General features: G+C 39.3%; 1 protein-coding gene across 1 annotated transcript; it reads right to left on the bottom strand.

The window, feature by feature from the left end:
- Positions 1 to 258: 258 nt before the first annotated feature.
- Positions 259 to 17736, bottom strand: RSL24D1 (ribosomal L24 domain containing 1). Its single transcript, XM_074966315.1, has 6 exons — positions 17572 to 17736; positions 14927 to 15040; positions 8671 to 8743; positions 5163 to 5226; positions 3880 to 3965; positions 259 to 2387 (listed from the first exon to the last, which is right to left on the bottom strand). The coding sequence occupies exons 1-6, from the start codon at positions 17650 to 17652 to the stop codon at positions 2314 to 2316; spliced, it is 492 nt and encodes a 163-aa protein (XP_074822416.1). The 5' UTR covers positions 17653 to 17736; the 3' UTR covers positions 259 to 2313.
- Between the last annotated feature and the right edge of the window lie 1022 nt (positions 17737 to 18758).

Here is an 18758-nt window from a genome sequence, read left to right as displayed (position 1 = left end):
TGCAGTGACTGCAGCCAGAGTCCTTGCAGTACCTGTCATCTCGGGAAGCAATTCCATCATCTTCAGCCCAATATTAAAACAAATTACCTTCCTCCTGATTCATTCACAAAAACAAGTTTTCTAAGAGAAAAATCACTAACAATAGCTTTAGCAAGGCCTAGTCTTATTTACAACCTTTTTGATAAAACCAGAGTGAAAAAAAACCTCATAAAGCAGAACTTTTTCTCTCAAAACAATAGCACCCAGTTTTCTCAGTCTTTTCCTGCAAGTTTCTGTGAGATATCCCAAAAAGGTGAGTCAGTGTATTTTTGTGTAATTGGAATCCCTTTATTTAGCATATACTTTAGATCACGCATCAAATTACATCTTACAATTGTATTTTAACATATTTGATTAGGTTCACTGTTTTGTTGCCCCAAACATACACAAGCTGCTTAATTTCTTATTTGATATAGGGCAAAGATATCAGAAATGCAGCATTTTAAAGAACAATCTAAACATATATAAAGGGATACTTAACTTGCATGTACACAATGCTCAAAAATGGACATGCTGGTACCTTTCAAAGGGAAAATATTCTCTGCCTTGGTGGAGTCTGAGCACTCATCTTCATTCGGAAGTGTATTTTAGCACCTAACTGATTTCACCCTATCAGCATACCCCTGGCTCATCTGTCAAATGATTTTGAGACAGTATTAAAAATTAGCACTTAGATAACAAATACAATTCATATCAGTCAGCCAAGGCACTGATCATCAAGTTTATGCTGCCACTGTGTATCACAGTTAGCAAATCTTACAATTAAACTTTACCTTCGTGTCAAACTCCTCCAATTGTTATTTATCTAATTTTAAATTATATGTTTTAGCAACTGTTGAAACTGAGTGTGTTAGCGTTTAGAATATACTAAGTTGACATTTAATTCAAGTGGATCTACATTTTTGAATCCATGCACATCAGTTTTCCCCACAGTCTCTTTTTGAAAGTACAAACTATAATTCTATTTTAATTTAAAACAAACAGCATACAAGTATATACATTTTTAAAATAAGGTAGTTTTCCAATTGAATTTACCTCCTATTCACATCAGGAATGAAACTGCAAATTATGATTTTTCAGTGTAATTAGCAGTGACAAGAAAGTAAATAATACTTAAAGTGTTTTTGAAAGGCTTCCCTAATCATGGTGCAGATAAATAGTTGTCCATTGAAAATTATTTATCTGAGTGCAACACTAACACCACTTTGGATGAAGAAAATACTACTAAGAATATCCAACATACCTATACTTTAAAACAACTTTTCTGTCAACATAATTACAAAAGCATTAAGTTACATTATACATGGTAAAAAGTTAGATTTATTGCATATTTGAACTAGCCTGGTTTTCTGGCACAGATTCGAGTTCCAGTGGTTATACAGGTGATGGTTCCAGTCTTCAAACTGGAAGCCAACATTCTATCAGCAGCCTTCTCCAAACAGTAAAACTTGCATCGTTGTTAGTTGCTCTAATAGACTGTCCTAAAGGAAGAGTTCTTTTAAATATGGAAGGAAAAATACACAAAAACACTTTCCATTGTTACATTTTAAGCAGCCTATTTTCCCCTACTGGCATACAGTAAAAAGCTAAGGTTCCACTGCAGTAAATATAGATAAAATGTGATTCTGCCATTCCTTGTAGGTGCGAAGATGCAATTTACACACCCCTGGGGGGGGTATGGCATACCAAATTAGAAAAGCCTTGGGCAAAAGTCCACTGAGGAAAACTGCCACTGAAACCAATTATACCACGAATTATTAGCTAGATAAAAGATAAATTACACTGTCCCTCCCTGGACAATAAAGAGGTATATATTATCTCAAATGAAAGGCTTTATGTTATGCATCACTGATAATAAGGTTTTGTATAATTACAGAATTACAAAAAGTATTGTCCAAAACTGTTATCTGCGGGACAGCCATTTCATACCAATTGCCTCATTTTTATAATTACGAACAGTATTGGATGACTTGCAAAATAACTTTTGCTCAGTAAAGTGTATTTTTCTCCCAATAAAGAATTAAGAGAGTACCTTCCCTTAAAAGATATAATGAAACAATGTCTGGTGCTTCTTACACACACACACACACACACACACACACAGGAGAGAGATGTGCATCTAGGGTGTGTTTAATCACCTTTCATTTCAATGAACAAATATCAGAAGAATCAATAATGCACAAGTCAGAACTCTGAAGAGGCGAGTCAAAAAACAGTAAGTAAGTAGGTTGAGGAGGGAAAGAAAGAAACAAAGACAGACAAAGGACAAGGTTTTTAGGACTCTTCTTCCATAGCTATATCCTCTTGCAATTTCTGAACCATTTTCTCCTCCAGCCGTTTTCCTTTGCCTTCAAAAGAAAAGACAAATCAAGCATTTTAACTGAATACACTTAACAAAAATTGTCTAGAGGGAATTCTCAAATTACAGCAATCAAGTTAACACACACTTATTATGACCTTTATCATCAGCTAGCCATACTGATAAAGAGGTTTTAACAAAAAAAGAGAGCTGTCATTACTTTAAAGCAATAACTAAAATCAGCTTCACTTTCACATAATACACTGAACATTCCCCTCATCTAGTACCATGGACTTTCACCAGTTGGCAGTATCAATCAGAACTTCATGCAGTAGTATGAACCACTCCTTTGGTAAAGGAAGCAAAACTGAGAGGCTCCTGCTCACTTCTCCAGATTTAGAAGAACTGTCCCAGCAAAAAGGACACCAAGGGGAGGATTAAAGCGGAGTGAAATGTAGGCAAAAGCACTATGCTCTTTTACACTGCCCACTGTTAGCACCACACAGAAGACAGCTACAATATTATAGACAATTTGCTGTAATGGACTATATTAACATTACCATATAAAATATAATAGTATTTTATAATATATCAAATCAACATCCCCCAAGATCAATTTTTTCAAGGCATTAATAGACAAATTTTCAGCTGCTCTCCATTCTATGTAAGGGTAGTTGTGTGCCTAATTGCATGCAAAAGATGGAGATCGTTTGAAAACATATCCTGTAAAAAACATTGAAGAATAAAACAAAATTCACAAATAAGACAATGTCTACACAATCTATTTTACCAATACCTTTTAATGCATAACCTAGTATTTGTAGTTAAAAAATTTTGGACCAGCAGAAAACCAGTTAGGAGGAACAGATTTTTCCAACTGTAACTCAATTGGAACCAAGAAAAATGTAAAGTTTGCTCAGTAATGGAGAATATAAATTTGTATCTATGCATTCTTCAGATACATTTTGGTTAATATTAACAACCTATTTTTGAATTGTCTAGTTAATTAGGTGTATCACATTAAGTTTAATAAACATTTGCATTTGAGATGTCATTACAAACACTCAATTATAGAATGAAAGACAAGATGAGTGAGGTTCAATAAAAGATAATACCTCATCCGCCTTGTCTCTCTCCTGTCCTGGGACCAACATGGCTACAACACTGCAAACAACTGAATTATAAAATGTCACTTCCTCAAAAGGGATGATTTGCTATTGAGTCCAACATTTCAAGAAGTCTGACGTTGTACAGATGTAGTAACTACAGTATAGTTCAATGTGTGCCAACGACTGATTTTAAAATGATGGAGACCAGACACATAACGAGGTCAGCTGAGTATTTTGATACTGTAGAATTTGAATAGGTAACAGACACTGATGGAATTCTGTCTGCCATGGGTGAAGGCCAGATGGGGGAGGTTGTTCTTGTGGGGGAAGGAGTGAGAAGGGAATTATATCTGGCTCATTAAATGATGGATGTTGCTCAAAATAATTATACATGAACTATCCAACCAAGGATTAAATAAATCCAGTTCTTACCTGCATGTGGAGCCCGAACAAGGTGTATGTTTTGCTTGACTTCTTTGATGTCTTGTGCCTTCTGCAGTTCTTTGCTCTTTTTTAATCTGAGAATAAGGGGGGGGTTATTATTTGGAGATTATATACTAAAGCCTAATTTTTTTTTTTTAAATAAATTTATATACATCATGTGTAGGGCTCTGTGTCTGTCACGGAATTTGCAGAAATCACGGATTCCGTGACTTTCCGCAACCTCCGTGACTTCTACAGCTACTGGTGTGGCTGACCCCAGGGCCGCCCAGGCAGCTGCTCAGGTGGCCCCGGGGACAGCCACACCAGCCACTGCTGGAGTGGCCCCACCGCCAGCTGTGGCCAGTGCGGCTGGCCATGGGGACCACCTGAGCAGCAATCCTGGGGGCTGTGGGAGCCGCGGCAGGTGGGCGGCCTCAAGGGCAGCAGGAGCAGCCACTACTCAGTGGCCCCCGGCAGCAGGTGCCATTGGCCCACCCCCTGAGAGCAGCCCCCTCCCCCGCTAAGATTTGGTTAGGGGTATATAATACAAGTCACGGACAGGTCATGGGCCGTAAATTTTTTTCGTTGCCTGTGACCTGTCCATGACTTTTACTACAAATACCCACGACTAAATTGCAGCCTTAAGCATGTGTATTAAATCTTAGTGAAATTCCACATCTCTCCGAGTCCATTAGGGAATTATAGTGGCAGTTACAACTTAAATAGAATCCAATAAATACTGATGCAACGGGATGACAACGAAAGCAAGTTTCAAACTATGAGAAGTTTATTCAGATTTTGGAAACCTCAAATTACATACAAAGTCTTCCCCCACCTTCCTCCAAATATCAGACTACAGCTCCTAATGTTTGGCAAGACCTCCTTTCCCTTGAACAGTCAGCATTATGTAGACTCATTTCTCAAGCTTCCTAGTGTGTTACCATGCTGACCAATATTGTCTTTGTTTTCTTGTATTCCCCAGTCTGTTTCCATCTGCTGTCTGTTGTCTTAAACTTAGATTGTATGCTCCTTGGGGCAAGGACTGTTTTGTTGTGTTATTGCAACGCCTAGCATGGTCCTGGTCCATGACTCTCCTATGTACTACTGTGCTACACATAATAAATTAATAATACTTGCACTACCGTTCGTGTGTAAGGAGCAAACAGCCATTTAAAATTTGTGAGCATCATCTCCATGGAGCAAGGGCTATCTCTTTGCAGCATGCCTGTACAGCATGATGCACCCCAGAACCTGACTGGGATTTTTTAAGTGCTACTGCAAATCCTTCTCACCTGTTCATGATAAATTTAGCTTGGCGTTTTTGTTTGATCTCTTCCACTCTCTTCATTGCATCAACTGAAACAAACAAAAAAACAGTTTTTAAATATTTTTAAACATGTGTGTTTGATAATCTAATTAACATTCTGAAACAATTTAACTAGTACTGTTTTAAAGGCACATTTTACTATAATGTGTTCCTTAATATGCACAGAACCCAGAATAAAAGAAACATCTAACAGAGAAGTTCTCTTTGCAATGTAGTACTGACAGATACTATTCTGTAGCTAGAAATTATCATCAATTTTACTCTAAAATTTCAGTTCAAGTTTCCACTTTGTCTATACAACCTCTCTCTTATCCCTTCCATCCTCTCTCACAATGGAGGACTTTTGTTTCTAGTTCACCATTATCCAAATGTCGTTACCCTTTCCCCCTTAATAATACTTCTTCCTATCTTAAAAATAAATGATGGTCTCACATGCCACAAAATTATCATGATTGCTATATTTTGTTTCAAACTAGTGTAGAATCAAGGGGATCAAAAGAACAGGACAGCATAGCTTTAAAAGACAGCAGGAGACAGAATCACTCAAACACTAATATAGTGGTTAAGAATGCAGTTTGATTCTATACTCTGATTCTCTAACACAGAGGTTGTCAAACTGTGCTCCGTGGACCACTGAGCTCCATTCAGGTGGTCCGCACCTCGGCTGCCGCACACAAGAGAACGAAGGCAGGCATGGTTCCACTAATTAGGTGCCTGGACCCTGGAGAAGACGCACATGTAAGGCGAGATGGTGGCCTTGGGGGAAATGGGGGGGGGGGGAAGGTGGGATGAGGTAGTGGGGTGAGAAGAGTGGGTGGGGGGAATTTGGGATGTGCAGGGCTGCGGCAGCTGGAGAAAGAGACAGCTTTCCCCAGCTCCAGGACTGCGGCTGCCAGGGAGAGACGGCCCTCCTTCCCAGCCTCAGCTCTGTGGCTAGTGTGGCAGGGAAGAGACCCCCCCCCCCCCCTCCTTGCCAGCCCCAACTCAGGGGCTGCCACAGTGGGGGAGAGAGGGCACATCACATTAAAAAGGTAAGACTACTGACATTAAAATATGAGTGTGCTTTTATTTGTAGAACAAAAAAAGTTAATTATTTTTTTTAATACAGCGCTTTTATCCAAAGCGCTTTATAATAGTTTGCAAATGTTGTTTGTACCGGTAGCTAAGATCATCAAGTGGTCTGCTGAGATCCTCAGCAATTTTCAAGTGTTCCACAACAAAAAAAGTTTGAGAACCACTGCTCTAACAGTTCTTCAAAAAAAAAAAAAAAAAAAAAAAAATAAGGACGAAGTGAAACCCAATGCCTGCCCACAGCCTGACCGCCCAAAAAGTTTGAACTCTTTTGAACAGCGATGTGAAACAAAAAAACAATATAAGGAAGATCAGGTTAATCCAAGATTACAGATGCATAATTCCAGTAAAATATGCTCTCCTTCCACTCCCAAATCTCTTACCTATAATTGATGAGATTTACAAATGACTGCTCAATCAAACCTAGGGCTTGATTGACGGTGCTGTAAATTGAATAGGCAGCACAGGTATACCAACAAACTCTGCAGAGCAAATATGCTGTCACAGCAACATACTAACTTTTTTTTAAATGTAAACAATGCAAAGACAACCTAAGCATCACTTTGAGATCATGTTATAAGTGACAAGTAACGTAACATTTATTTTTAAAACAGAAACTCACCAATTCCTTGCTGTTGGGAGTGGAAATTTTTTTATTGAAAAAATGGACTACTTGTGCAAACAGACTGAACATTAGGTACCTACTAGCAAAGATGTAATACATATTTACACAGGAACCTAAATATAATTGTAGAAACACTTAAGGTGAGTCATTAGAAAATGAAGCAGGAGTCCTAGCAGTTATGACTTTTTAGACAAAGGAACAGCATATTTTTGAATCACGATTCTCTTCAACTATTTACTATTTTGTTGTTGAAACAATTGCAAAATTAGCTATTTAAGTCTTAACAAAACTTAATATTAATTTTTAAAAATATATTTACTTAACATCACACCATCACAGGAGCAAAGAGGTAAGTAATTTACATGAATTTTAAAAGGTCTGGACAATTTTACGAGCAACTTGCGTAGGTTCACATCTAAGGGTAATCACCCTGAAGCATGAGATTTGTTATCTGATTGCTGCAGGAATGAAGCTTTTTTTTTTTCATATGCACATAAACAAACCATTAGACTAATGCACGATGGGTTTTTCACTTCCATCTGAGAGATCAGGTATTAGCCAGTCAGAGGCAGGTCCGTGAACATGCAAGATCAATGGTCTGATTTGTATGGAAAATCCTGTGCTCCTAACAATAGGATTGTGACAAAATGCTGAACACAGACCAAGTCAGAGTTTTTAGAGTGGTACTCCATTTTTAATTCCCACCATCATACTTCTCCCTCAAATGCAATGGGCAATGTCCAATCTTCTTAATTTTCTGGCTTTTTATTGGCATTCCTGACAAAGTCTTTTGGTCAAATTGTTTGTTTTAAAAAACTAACAAGGACAAGAACATTTCTGGTAGAAAGGTATAAATCTTCAGAGCTATGGTGATCTATTGTGTAACTATGTATTTGGAACTTGTGTAATACGTATTAAAAATGCCTAAGAATGAAAAGCATTAACGACTTAACATGTTACACATTACTTGCTTTCCAGATTTCATTTTAAAAAATCTAAGCTGGTTTTAAGAACACAAACACATACAAAAGTCATTCCAACATCAGTAAAAGCATTTTAAAGAACTGTTATACGTATAAAAGTCAATTTATCCGATTGCTCTGAAATTAGGTATTCAAAAATGCCTCAAAACAGACATCAAGTTTCAAACAGGAGAATGTGTTTTACTGCAGAGTTATATACCTATGAAAACTGTTTTGTAATTAAAGTTCTGTGAATGACAATGATTTACAAAGGCAAATAAATATTGTAATTTATTATTACAGTTGATAACTGAGCACCATTATGTAGAGTGATAAGACAATCATATATTCTATTACTATTGTTTTGTAGAAATGGAAGCAGAAAACAAAGTATATCTGTAATCCGAGTAGAATCTTAGTTTTAGTGCTGAGTTGTCCCTATCAAGTTTGATATTACCCTTTTTACAAATTAAGTGGAAAAAACGTGTGGACTCATTTACCATAAAAGGCAGCAATCATACGGGACAGGTCTATCTAGATTATAATGAAAAATTACATTTTATTTTTGTATGAGAATACCAAGACTAATCCATTTCATATCAATGATGTGCAGTTGGGAGGCAGAACAAAAATTCCTGTTCTAGGTTGGGGCACACTTAAAAATAAATCTCTTTTCAGGTTTCTAGTATTTACAAAAAAGATTAATTATAAATATGAACATCAAGGTTTAAAGTCTTCTAACAACTGTACATGGACAGAAGAGCTTATTCCCAGCTAGTCTTCTAGAAAAGCTGGCATTTCCTAAAGTGACTTACCGGTTTTGCTCCACAGCTCTCTCTGGTATTTCACTGGCTCATTTCTACGTTTTTCAAACTCAAATGAATTATCCTGTGTAAAAAAGGAAAGTAAATACAGCTTACACTGAGACACAGTAAGTGGGCAATACATAGTTTTAGGAACAAGTAGCTGCATAAATAAATATCCACAATTTACATTTGTGAAAAGAAATCTAAAGGATCTCAACATAAAACTCCCTTCATTTTATCTGACAATATGATTGAACAAGATCTATTATAGACATTTCTCTAAACCTACAACAAACTAATTTAAATACAAAACATCTTAGCAGCTCTCAATACTAATTTCTGCTACATATCATTGAATCCTAAACTTAATATTTAAAAATATACTTTTGTGTCAGGTCTTTAAGGGAAGTACCTTTTTTCTCCCCTGGACACCCAAAGCAGGGGTGAAGACCAGCAATTACCCAATATGATCATTTTCTGAGGTAATGTTGAGTCTTGGCAGGGGGTGAATAATCCCAGAGCCCTGTTGTGGTGGCTAAGAAAGAACCCATAGAGCAATGCTTCTCAAGCTATCTGATGTGGGGAAAAAAATTGCTGGTCCCCCAATATGCGCACAGACTGGCAGCCGATGGCTTGCAGACCACCACCGGTCTGCGGACCACCACTTTGAGTAGCACTGCCATAGAAGACTCTCATAGCAGCAGCAGGCAGTAATGCTAAGAGGCAGAATTATGCACTCTGACCTATGCTATGTTAATTTAACAAGATAGGGGAGAAAGAATAGGCATGAGAGAAACACCTCTCACACACAAAGATACTTAACAAGAGGAAGCAGGCAAGCAAACAGATTGCCTCAGAGATGAGCTACCAATGAGAACATTATGCAGGAGGTTCTAGGTGGGCACTAACCCTCTATACATTAATCACCACAGAGAGCTGTCTGCAGAGAACTAGAGAATCACTGCCAAACAGACCTCTATGCTCTTATCCTCCCTGCATCTCACTGAAAACACAATCACTGACTTCTCCACTGCAATGGGACAGCCCCATTTTGGAGATGTGGAGGCCTGAGCCAACCCTCTCCGCCTTCAGATAAGCAAGGGATTCCTTCTTCTATGAGAGTTGAACTATACAGACATCACCTGCTGTGCTTCAAAGGGGGACACTGACTGCAAGCGGAGGGAAGGAGAACAGCCAACACAGACTGTTTGACATCGTTTTCCCTGTTCCCACCACCTCTAACATATCCTACGCACAGCAATCACGACTTTTTTTAAGTGGTTAGTTCCCAGCAGGCCCCTTCCTCCCTCACAAAGTAATCCCTGCATGGCTGTCTCTGGACCTACCTATTCTCTCCTCTCACTCTCCCCATGGCTATTGCTACACATCTTGATGTAGGATGGGCATCATCCACACCTGCCTTGCTCCCCCAGTAATGAAGTATCTGGAGGTCAGTGGCATTTAATTCTGTTGTGCTCCACCCTGACCAGCTACTAAGAGCACCGTAGCAGCATCTCTGCCCAGCGTGGCAATAGCTGGGCTATCTTCTGCTACCTGTCCACTCCATGTTGTTGCTAAGAGAGCGCCCTGTGGTGCTCCCTCTCAAATATCAGTAGGACAGGGTTTATTCATGGTTTTGAGATGGAGATTTTGGGGACCCCACATCACTACCACCCTCCAAACAGCAAACATATTGGCCATAACCCTCACGTTTTTGTTAGTCAGGGACAAGTCACCATTTTAAACAAAGAAAACTTGGTTTGAATGGAGAGCAGAGTGGGCAGCAGTTCTCCTGAGTCAGCACCAGGTAGTTACGCACAACGAAATGACTAAAAATGGTATCAGATGGCTATTCACGGAGTCTAATATATCATTTGCTTGTTTCCAGATAGTTCTCAGAAAAATGCCAAAGCACCACTTGTAAACGGTCTCACACAATTTAACATCACTCACAATCTTCATTGAAAAAAAACTTACTGAAGGTCAGTTTTAAAGACACTGGAAGACAAAAAAATTCCTTTATCATCTGTTAGCTGGAACTGCAAAGTTAAGCTGTAAAGAAAATACCAATCCTTTAAACTCCTCTGTATTTGAACATCTTCATTTGATAAACATCTTAACAGCAAGAAGAGAATGCAGAGTGCTAAAGGCCAAATCATTTTGCTATGGCTCTTAACAGTTAGAGCTGCAGACCCTCAACACCCAGGAACTGCATCCCTAATTGGTAACTATCCTATTCTCTTTCCAAACCAACTTCAGATTGCTTACTGCTTGGAGAAACATTCTGAATTATTTATTGTCTACGTAGATGTAATTTACACTACATCCTTCTGCCAAAAATGTTTGTGCAGTGAACTTAAGAAGCAAGAGTAAGATATTAACATTTTAGGTGAAGGACTATAGGTTTGGGAGGCAAGGAGGGAGTTTTGTTTTTTGGAGCTGGGGAGAAGGACATTGAGTGAAGCTAGTTCTAGGAAAAAGCAGAACAGAGTAACTGTTTTATGCTTTGTCCATGTCATTGTCTTTTCAGTTACCACCTAAACAGTGAAAAGAAATACTTTGCTCACCTATAACACCTTTCAGCCAATGATTGCAACACACTTTGCAAAAAAATTAAGGCTCACAACACCCTTGCTAGGTATGCAAGACCCCTTTTTACAGATGCTGAAGAGAGGTATGGTTACATAGGTCATCTATGGCAAGAATCAGAGAGAATCCAGATCTCTGCGCTCGATTTTATGCTTTAACTACAAGACTAACTTCTCAATAAAAGAAGCAAGGAACATGAACCCAATGGTTTTGCAGGAGCCATAAGATCACCATTAAACACCTGATCAAGTCAAACTACAGACATTTCAAAAGACACAAGAAAAACCTAGAGAAATCTCCTGGGGTTCTAAAAACTTGTAATATCATTACTAAGCTTTAAGAGCCATCTGTACAGAAAAGTTAGTTAGGAAGCAATTTGCAACTTTTCATAGTGATCCTTCTTGGTACTTTGAAAGTAAGACTTAAACCCAAACTATATTCAAGGGAGGTAGAAAAAGTTCTGGGTGGCTCCAGTCTACCTGGACTAGGGGAATTTTCAGAAATCAAAATGCAACAACCTGGACTAGATCGATCAATTAGGTCAGGAGTTAGAAATGCCAGGAGCAGTAGTCTAAATGTAGGTTCTAAAGACGATCTGGTCAGTTTAATTCTGAACCAAGAATCCTGGTAACAACCCAAGCTCTGAAAGGGGAGAGGATGAGAAGTACAAAGACAAGTATTTTGCTATGTCCTAAATTATTCTGAGTAGCCTTAACTGACACCAACTAGAACTGTAAAAAGTTTTATACAGCTGTCTCAGGAAGTCTCTCCTCTACTATACTGAGGAAAAACTTCTCACGAGTATTCCCAGACTAGCTGATCAAATGCCACTCAGAAAGAGAGCCCCAAAAAGTAAGCATTAATTAGATGTTCCATCCAGTCTAAGTACAGCGGCAAGAAATCCCCGGAGAAAATCATCATATGTTTGTAGCAGAGATCTGAACACCCTCTAAGCAAAAAGTGGCTGCAAAAGCCTCTCAGCACCCCAGAAGTGCTCCTAAAAAGGTACACACAGCACTGTCCAGTTGCTGATTACATTACAGCTAATAACATTCATTTGCTGCTGGCGATGCTAAAAAAAATAGCTAAATACTGATTGGCTAATGTTCAGTTCAGCACATATATTTTAGTGGTATTTTGATAGGTAGTTCTGGTGCTAGCCATGACTCTGTAGACGATTCCACCTCTTTTCATTTATTTTCCCTAATAACAGGAACCCTTTAGATCTAAATAGAGCTTTCATCTACAATATACTATAACTTGGCCTTATATTTGACAGTTTCCTTTTTAATTTTTGTTTTTCCTTTTCTTTATAATTAGAATAATGTCAGCTTCTGTTAGGATACTGTTAAGCCTAAAATCTGAAGTGAAGAGCTTAAGAGAATGTGAGAACAGAACCAACTAAGATCTTCTGACCATTCTTCCTACTCCATCAGCTCAGGGATCTCAAATAAAAAAAACCAAAAAAAACCCCACACCCAGTAATTCTAAATTAGTTTTTAACAGTATAGTAACACACAGCACCTCTTCAGAAGGCCCAGTTATTACATGGCAGCCTAAAGATTATGTCTGGCAGGCACATTAAAAACCACACTCTTGGCTAACTGCACAATAATATCCACAGGGAAGTTCCGTAGACAGCAGTAAGTCACCAACAGTGCCAAGAAAGTATTGAGCATCCTTATTTTGCTGTTAATAAAAGATAATAAAATCCCAATAATCCTCTATTTAAGGACTGTCCTAACCATGTATGCATATTTAATCAATTTCTCCCAGGGAAGTAAATCTGTCTTGAAATTCTTTTAACTTTTTTTAAAATCTATTTCATGCTTGGGAAATGAAAGAATCCTTGTGGGGGAAGATTCTTCTTATAAATTCTCTCCTTAGAGAGAAAGATCAACAAAGTTAACTGCCTTACACTTGAGAAATCTATATAGTCTACAGATTAAATTAAAGATGCTTCAGAACAAAAACTATATTACATGGGGAAAAATGCTAAAATGAAAGTAAACAAGGGAAATATTCTTTTCCAATAAATAAGTTGAGTCTGAGGAAAGCGTAAGTAAGATGTTCGTCAAAATTGCATCATCATAACTGCCGCACATGAAGTCTAGAACTTGATGAGCGGACCAGTTAATGACAGGCTTAAGAACAAACTGGTAGGCGTGTTAGTTTTCTCTGATATGACACCTGCCCACACAACCAATCCCATGAGTAAACGCTCAAATATCCATGCTATCAAATGTGGGTACAATAGATAAAAGTGCTGTATACGTGTAACTACCTGATTTGCGGACACCAGTGTACTCATCCAAGTTGTCATTTGCATCCCCAATCAACAACAGGTGCAGTAATTTTAAAATTTTCACTCCTTAATTAGGACTTGTCTACACAAAAAAGTTATACTGCTTTAACTATACCCACATAGTTCTTTACAACTGCCCTTCCCCTGGCCAGTGTGGATACAGTTATACTAGTATAGCTTATCCCCATGCTATCAGTTAAAAAATTATGTCTAACCACCATAATTATACCAGTACAAAAGTTCCGGGTAGACCAGGCCTCTGTGAATGCCTATGTTCAAGAAAAATTAAGAACTTCTGCACCCTACCCTGATATCTGTCAGTGAATGACTTGCAAAAAGCCAAACCATCTCTGCATTTTGTTTTGATTTCTGTAAGAAGGAGGTGATACATAACTTACAGGTGTGTTGCAAGGTTTAATTTGCATTTGTAAAATACTTTGACTGCATTGGATGAAAGATGCTACAGAAGTGCAAAATACTATGTTGTTGTTATCCATGCTGCCCATCCCTCTCAGCATTGGAGAACAGGGCTTTGGGCCTTGCTGCCCCTGCACTTCTGGAAAGCCAGAAACCCAGAAAAAGAAACCTCTGTAAAACTAATTTCCATTTGTTTTACTGCTGAATGTGTGGTTTGAGGAATTTTTTTTAAACTAACAGATTTTAAAGGAATCTCCAAGTCTGTGACTCACAGTAGTGTGGAAGCTCAGGCATTTACTTGATAAATTGGGAACAAAACATCTCGAAATTTAAATTAATGTACAGTCTTACGATTAAAAGTGATTCAAGCAAAATGGCAGTTCTTTGCCACTTCACAGCATCATCATCTGTGATAAGATTAGCCATTCTTATCACAGATACTGCATGTTTATGACCACAAAGTTTAAAGCTACAGCTACTACTACATTATTCTTCACATGTAAGACAATCCTTTTCGATGCTAAATGATTAGGAGTGCCATGAAGAATAAAAATAATGGTTGTATCTATTTATTTTCACAGTAATTCAATGTTATCAAGCAAGAAGAAAGCACAACACATTTAAACTGAAAATACAGAAGCCTAATCAGAAAGGCAAATTTCGGGGTGAAGGGTAAAGAATGGCTAGTTTTAAACTTTCAAAGAAAAGCATGCTGCATATTTGTGCTTTATTACCGAGAAAATGGAAAGACCAAACTGTATTTTTAAAGCACTGATTTTGTTCTCACTGTCTCTGGGGTCACACAAGCACTTCCATACCGTGACTTGCCTGGCTATGGCACTTGGAGTACTGCACGTGTAATGTTCATGTTTTGTTTTTATTCTTGGCCAGGACTTAAACACACATAGCAGTGTGTTTAAATTCTTTAGTAGCACAACAGTACCAAGCACTTACCACTGTTAGTTCTTTACCAACTGCTTTTCGGAAGGCTTTGGTCCATCTGACCTTTCTGGGATTTCGTTTCTTTTTAAAGTTTTTGTGGCATTTTGATCTGCAGAATCTAAAGACCTAAAGAAAGATTAAATACAAACAGAAAAAACTTCTATAATCAAAGGACATTATTGCCCACCCCATCCAAAATAACTCGGACGTTAATCTTAGTTATGTTACTCTACTGGCACTATTCAGTGCCAATTTAAAGAATCACCATTATTTTTTCCTTATAATGAAAAGTACCAATAAAACTAAAGTTATTAACTATAGGACAGAAATTTTAGCTTTCATGGAAGCCAAACCACACCGAACAGCCAATGAGCCTTAGTCTGAACCTGAAGGGTCTACCAGAGATTAGGAAATACAGTACATTCCTCATGCCCATTCTGGGGAAAAAAAAAACAAATGCCCCACCCTGGTCAGTCTGGTAGCGAGGGAAAAATTTCTTCCCAGTGCAAAAAAGGAACTTTACAACACCACAGCAGACCAAAACAACTGGTCCTTTGCTATTCCCGGGGTGGGAGCTGCTAATCTGGGCACGAAAGAAGGCTCAGGCAGGAGGGATATGGTTTATATACCCTCCCATAAGTGGGGAGAGGCCAATGGCTTACCTAAGCAACATAAACCCACCTGCCAGCTCAGGTGATGCTTCCCTCTCATCACCTCGCACTTGCCTCTCTCAAGAGGGGATCCTTAAGAAAGCCACTGTCAAATTTCCCTACCAGCCCAGACAAAGACCATTCCCCACTTTGAGGTTGTGGAGGGTTGCATTTACAGCAAGTTACTTGTGTAACAGCCCTGGTGTGTTTTGGTAATTTCAACTTAAATATAGCTATTAAGCTTTACAGGGTATCCTTTTCATAATTTTGAAAAATAAACTTCATTTTGGTTAGTTCAGATCACATGTCTAAACTCTGGTCTACAATCCACAGAATAGAATTTTAATGGAATAAACGTTCATTAACCTTCTTGCAGAGTAATAAATACAGAATATTTACTATTAAAACATAAAATTTCAGTGTAATGAGTAAGATACTTGTACTGTTTCAATGGATCTTTGCACAGAAATATTAAGTTAGCATAATAGGTTTCTGCTGTTGCATGTATAACAAATGCATAATTCTGAGTGTAGTTTTATTTCACAAAATCCTGTTGTGACAGTCTGTATGCACCATTATATTCAATAGGATTTGGCAAAATGAGATTAATATATCACTAGATCATGTAAATCATTATAGAAAGATACTGAAGAGGATAAATAATACAAGTGTCAATGTATCTTCTGCAATGATGGTATTATTCAAGTTAGTAGTTTGTGTGAGCTTTAGAACATTATTTTTACTTTGTTTTATTTTACAAAGTCACATTACTCTGTTTTCACAGTATCTTCAGTTACAGTTTGCTGGGAACATGCATGCATCTATACAGGAATTACCTTTAAACAAACTGATGGTCAAAAAACTGCAGGGAACAGGATTATTAAATTATCACCCACAGAAGTAACTACAAAACCTTAAAACTGTTCCATGAATTTTCTATACAGGTCACTTAGTCCTAGAGCTAGTGCTTTTCTTACAGGATAAACTCCCAACCGCACATAAAAATAGTCAGGTTTTGAAAGGTACAGAAAAAAGATACTAAACTACTTTTCAGAGCTTAATTTCATCTTTAAGGCCCCAATTCAGAAAGGCACCTAAGCACATACCTAAATTCTAATGGTTTTGTTGAACTTAAACATCTAGTAAACTTTAAAACAGTATTTCAGCACACAGTTAAGAGCTTTGCTGAATCAGGACCTCAATGGGTCAAGCATTTTTAGTCTAACACTGGTCTTTACAATGGAGCAAATGCTGATATTTACATTTTGCCACACAAGTACTTTCAGTTTTGGCTGGGCAGAAAAGATTTTACCTTAATTAATTTTGGACTCATCTACAATAGGAGCAAGGGGTGTGATTCCTGATGAGAGCTAACTCAAGTATAAATAGTACTTGTAGCAGAGGCAGTGACAGCAGGGCTTAGCCATGCCTAGCTCTGACATCCTAAACCCTGCGAGCACGTAGGCCGCATGGCTAAACCCGCGGTTTTCAACCTATCGTCTGCGCACCCCTAGGGGTCCGCGGACTACGGCGAAGATTTCAAAGCAGTCCGCATCTCCATTTGAAAATGTGTAGGGGTCTGCAAATGGGGGGAGGGGCGGGGGAAGGGCTGAAAAGCCCAGGGCTCAGCCAGGCCACCGCCGCCCGCGCTCTGTCGACTCACGCCAGCTCCCCTAGAACGAGTGCAAGTGCGCCCGTGTGAACTGGGAAAACACCCCCAAGCCCCGCGCTCTCAGCACACGGCAGCCGGGCGGGAGCGGATGGGGAGCGCCCGCAGGCGTCACGGGCCGCCCGGCTGCGGGGCCACGGCCAGCCCAGGCTGCGCTTTAACGGGCTAGAGCCGGCTCTCCCAAGCCCGCCGCCAGAGCGGAGCCGGTCCTCAGACGCGCCTGCCCCCGCCCCAGGCTGTGTGGGCCCCCACGCGGGCCGGGCTTGGACCAACTCCGAGTGGCGATGCGCCAGCAGCCCCGCGACACCCCGCCCCCGGGCCGCGCCTTCCGCCCCGACCTTGCAGTCGTTCCGCACGAACATGACCCCGTGCCCCGGGTAGATGGGCCCGGAGCAGAAATAACACTTCTCGATGCGCATCTTGCTGCCGACTGAACCCTCCCGGCACCCAGCCGCCTGGCCACGCCGCGCCGCGCCGCGGGAAGTGACCGAATACACCTGACCGGAAGTGTAGCTATAATGCTCCCTTCCGCATAGAGCGTCTCCTCCGTGAGGGAGAGCGACGTGAACTGTTCACAGCGCCCCCTGCTGCTTGTTCATGACCATGAGCAAGGCAGGCAGCTGGGCCTTCCTAGGCCCTTAGTGTCCCCAGTGGCTCAGCCCAGTGCCCACAGGAGCCAGTTATCAGCAAAGGAAAATCCAAGGCTATTAAATGTACAGAGGGGGCTTTTGTGATTAATTTTTAAATTAATCTTCAGAAACAATTACAAAAAGGCAAAGGACCATTGAGGAGAAAAGACATGAAGGCAGGAGCGTGCAGGAGGCTGGAGGGAATAGCAGCAAGTTTCGGTGGAATGGAAGTCTGGCATTATCTGAGCTAGCTCAGCATTTCTTTGTCCAAATGTATCAAGAAACAGGGTCCAACTTTCATTTAATTCACATAATTGCTCTCTGTGTCAATGAAAAGGGTGTTGTTTTTTAAAGAATTAAATTGGTAATTTTCCCAACTGTTTGAGATAAAAATATAGTTGAATGGCATAAAAATACAACAAAATGTTGATTGTAAACTCTTTGGGGCAGGAACTATCTTCTGCTCTGTGTTTATCCTGCACCTAGCATTATGGCACCCCAATCTTGTCTGGTCCCTTGCCATTACTGTAATTAAGATGATGGATGATTATTAATAATATCTAAAGCCCTGATCATGCAAAGCCTAAATAGCCCCATTGACATGCTTAAGTCTCTGTAGGATCAGGGCATAAACAAAAGTTTAAAACAATCAGCTGAAGTTTTAAAAAATTAAACAACATAAACCAACTGAGATGCTGTTTCAACTTCATTACAAAAATTTATAACATTTTCTCAGATGTTTAACGGTTTAACAAAATGTGAAACTAAAATCTCATTAGTTTTAAGAAATCAATGCCCCTATTCTGCAAGCTGCTGTCTATGGCCAGACCTTTTGGTCTGTTTGGGCCCTTCGTGAAATCAATATGACTCCAAACAGCTGCAGGAGTTACCACAAT

Source organism: Natator depressus, chromosome 10, assembly GCF_965152275.1.
Source record: "Natator depressus isolate rNatDep1 chromosome 10, rNatDep2.hap1, whole genome shotgun sequence".
NCBI lineage: Eukaryota > Metazoa > Chordata > Testudines > Cheloniidae > Natator > Natator depressus.
The sequence above is the reverse complement of the archived record's forward strand: the minus strand, read 5'-3'. Positions and strand labels throughout refer to the sequence as shown.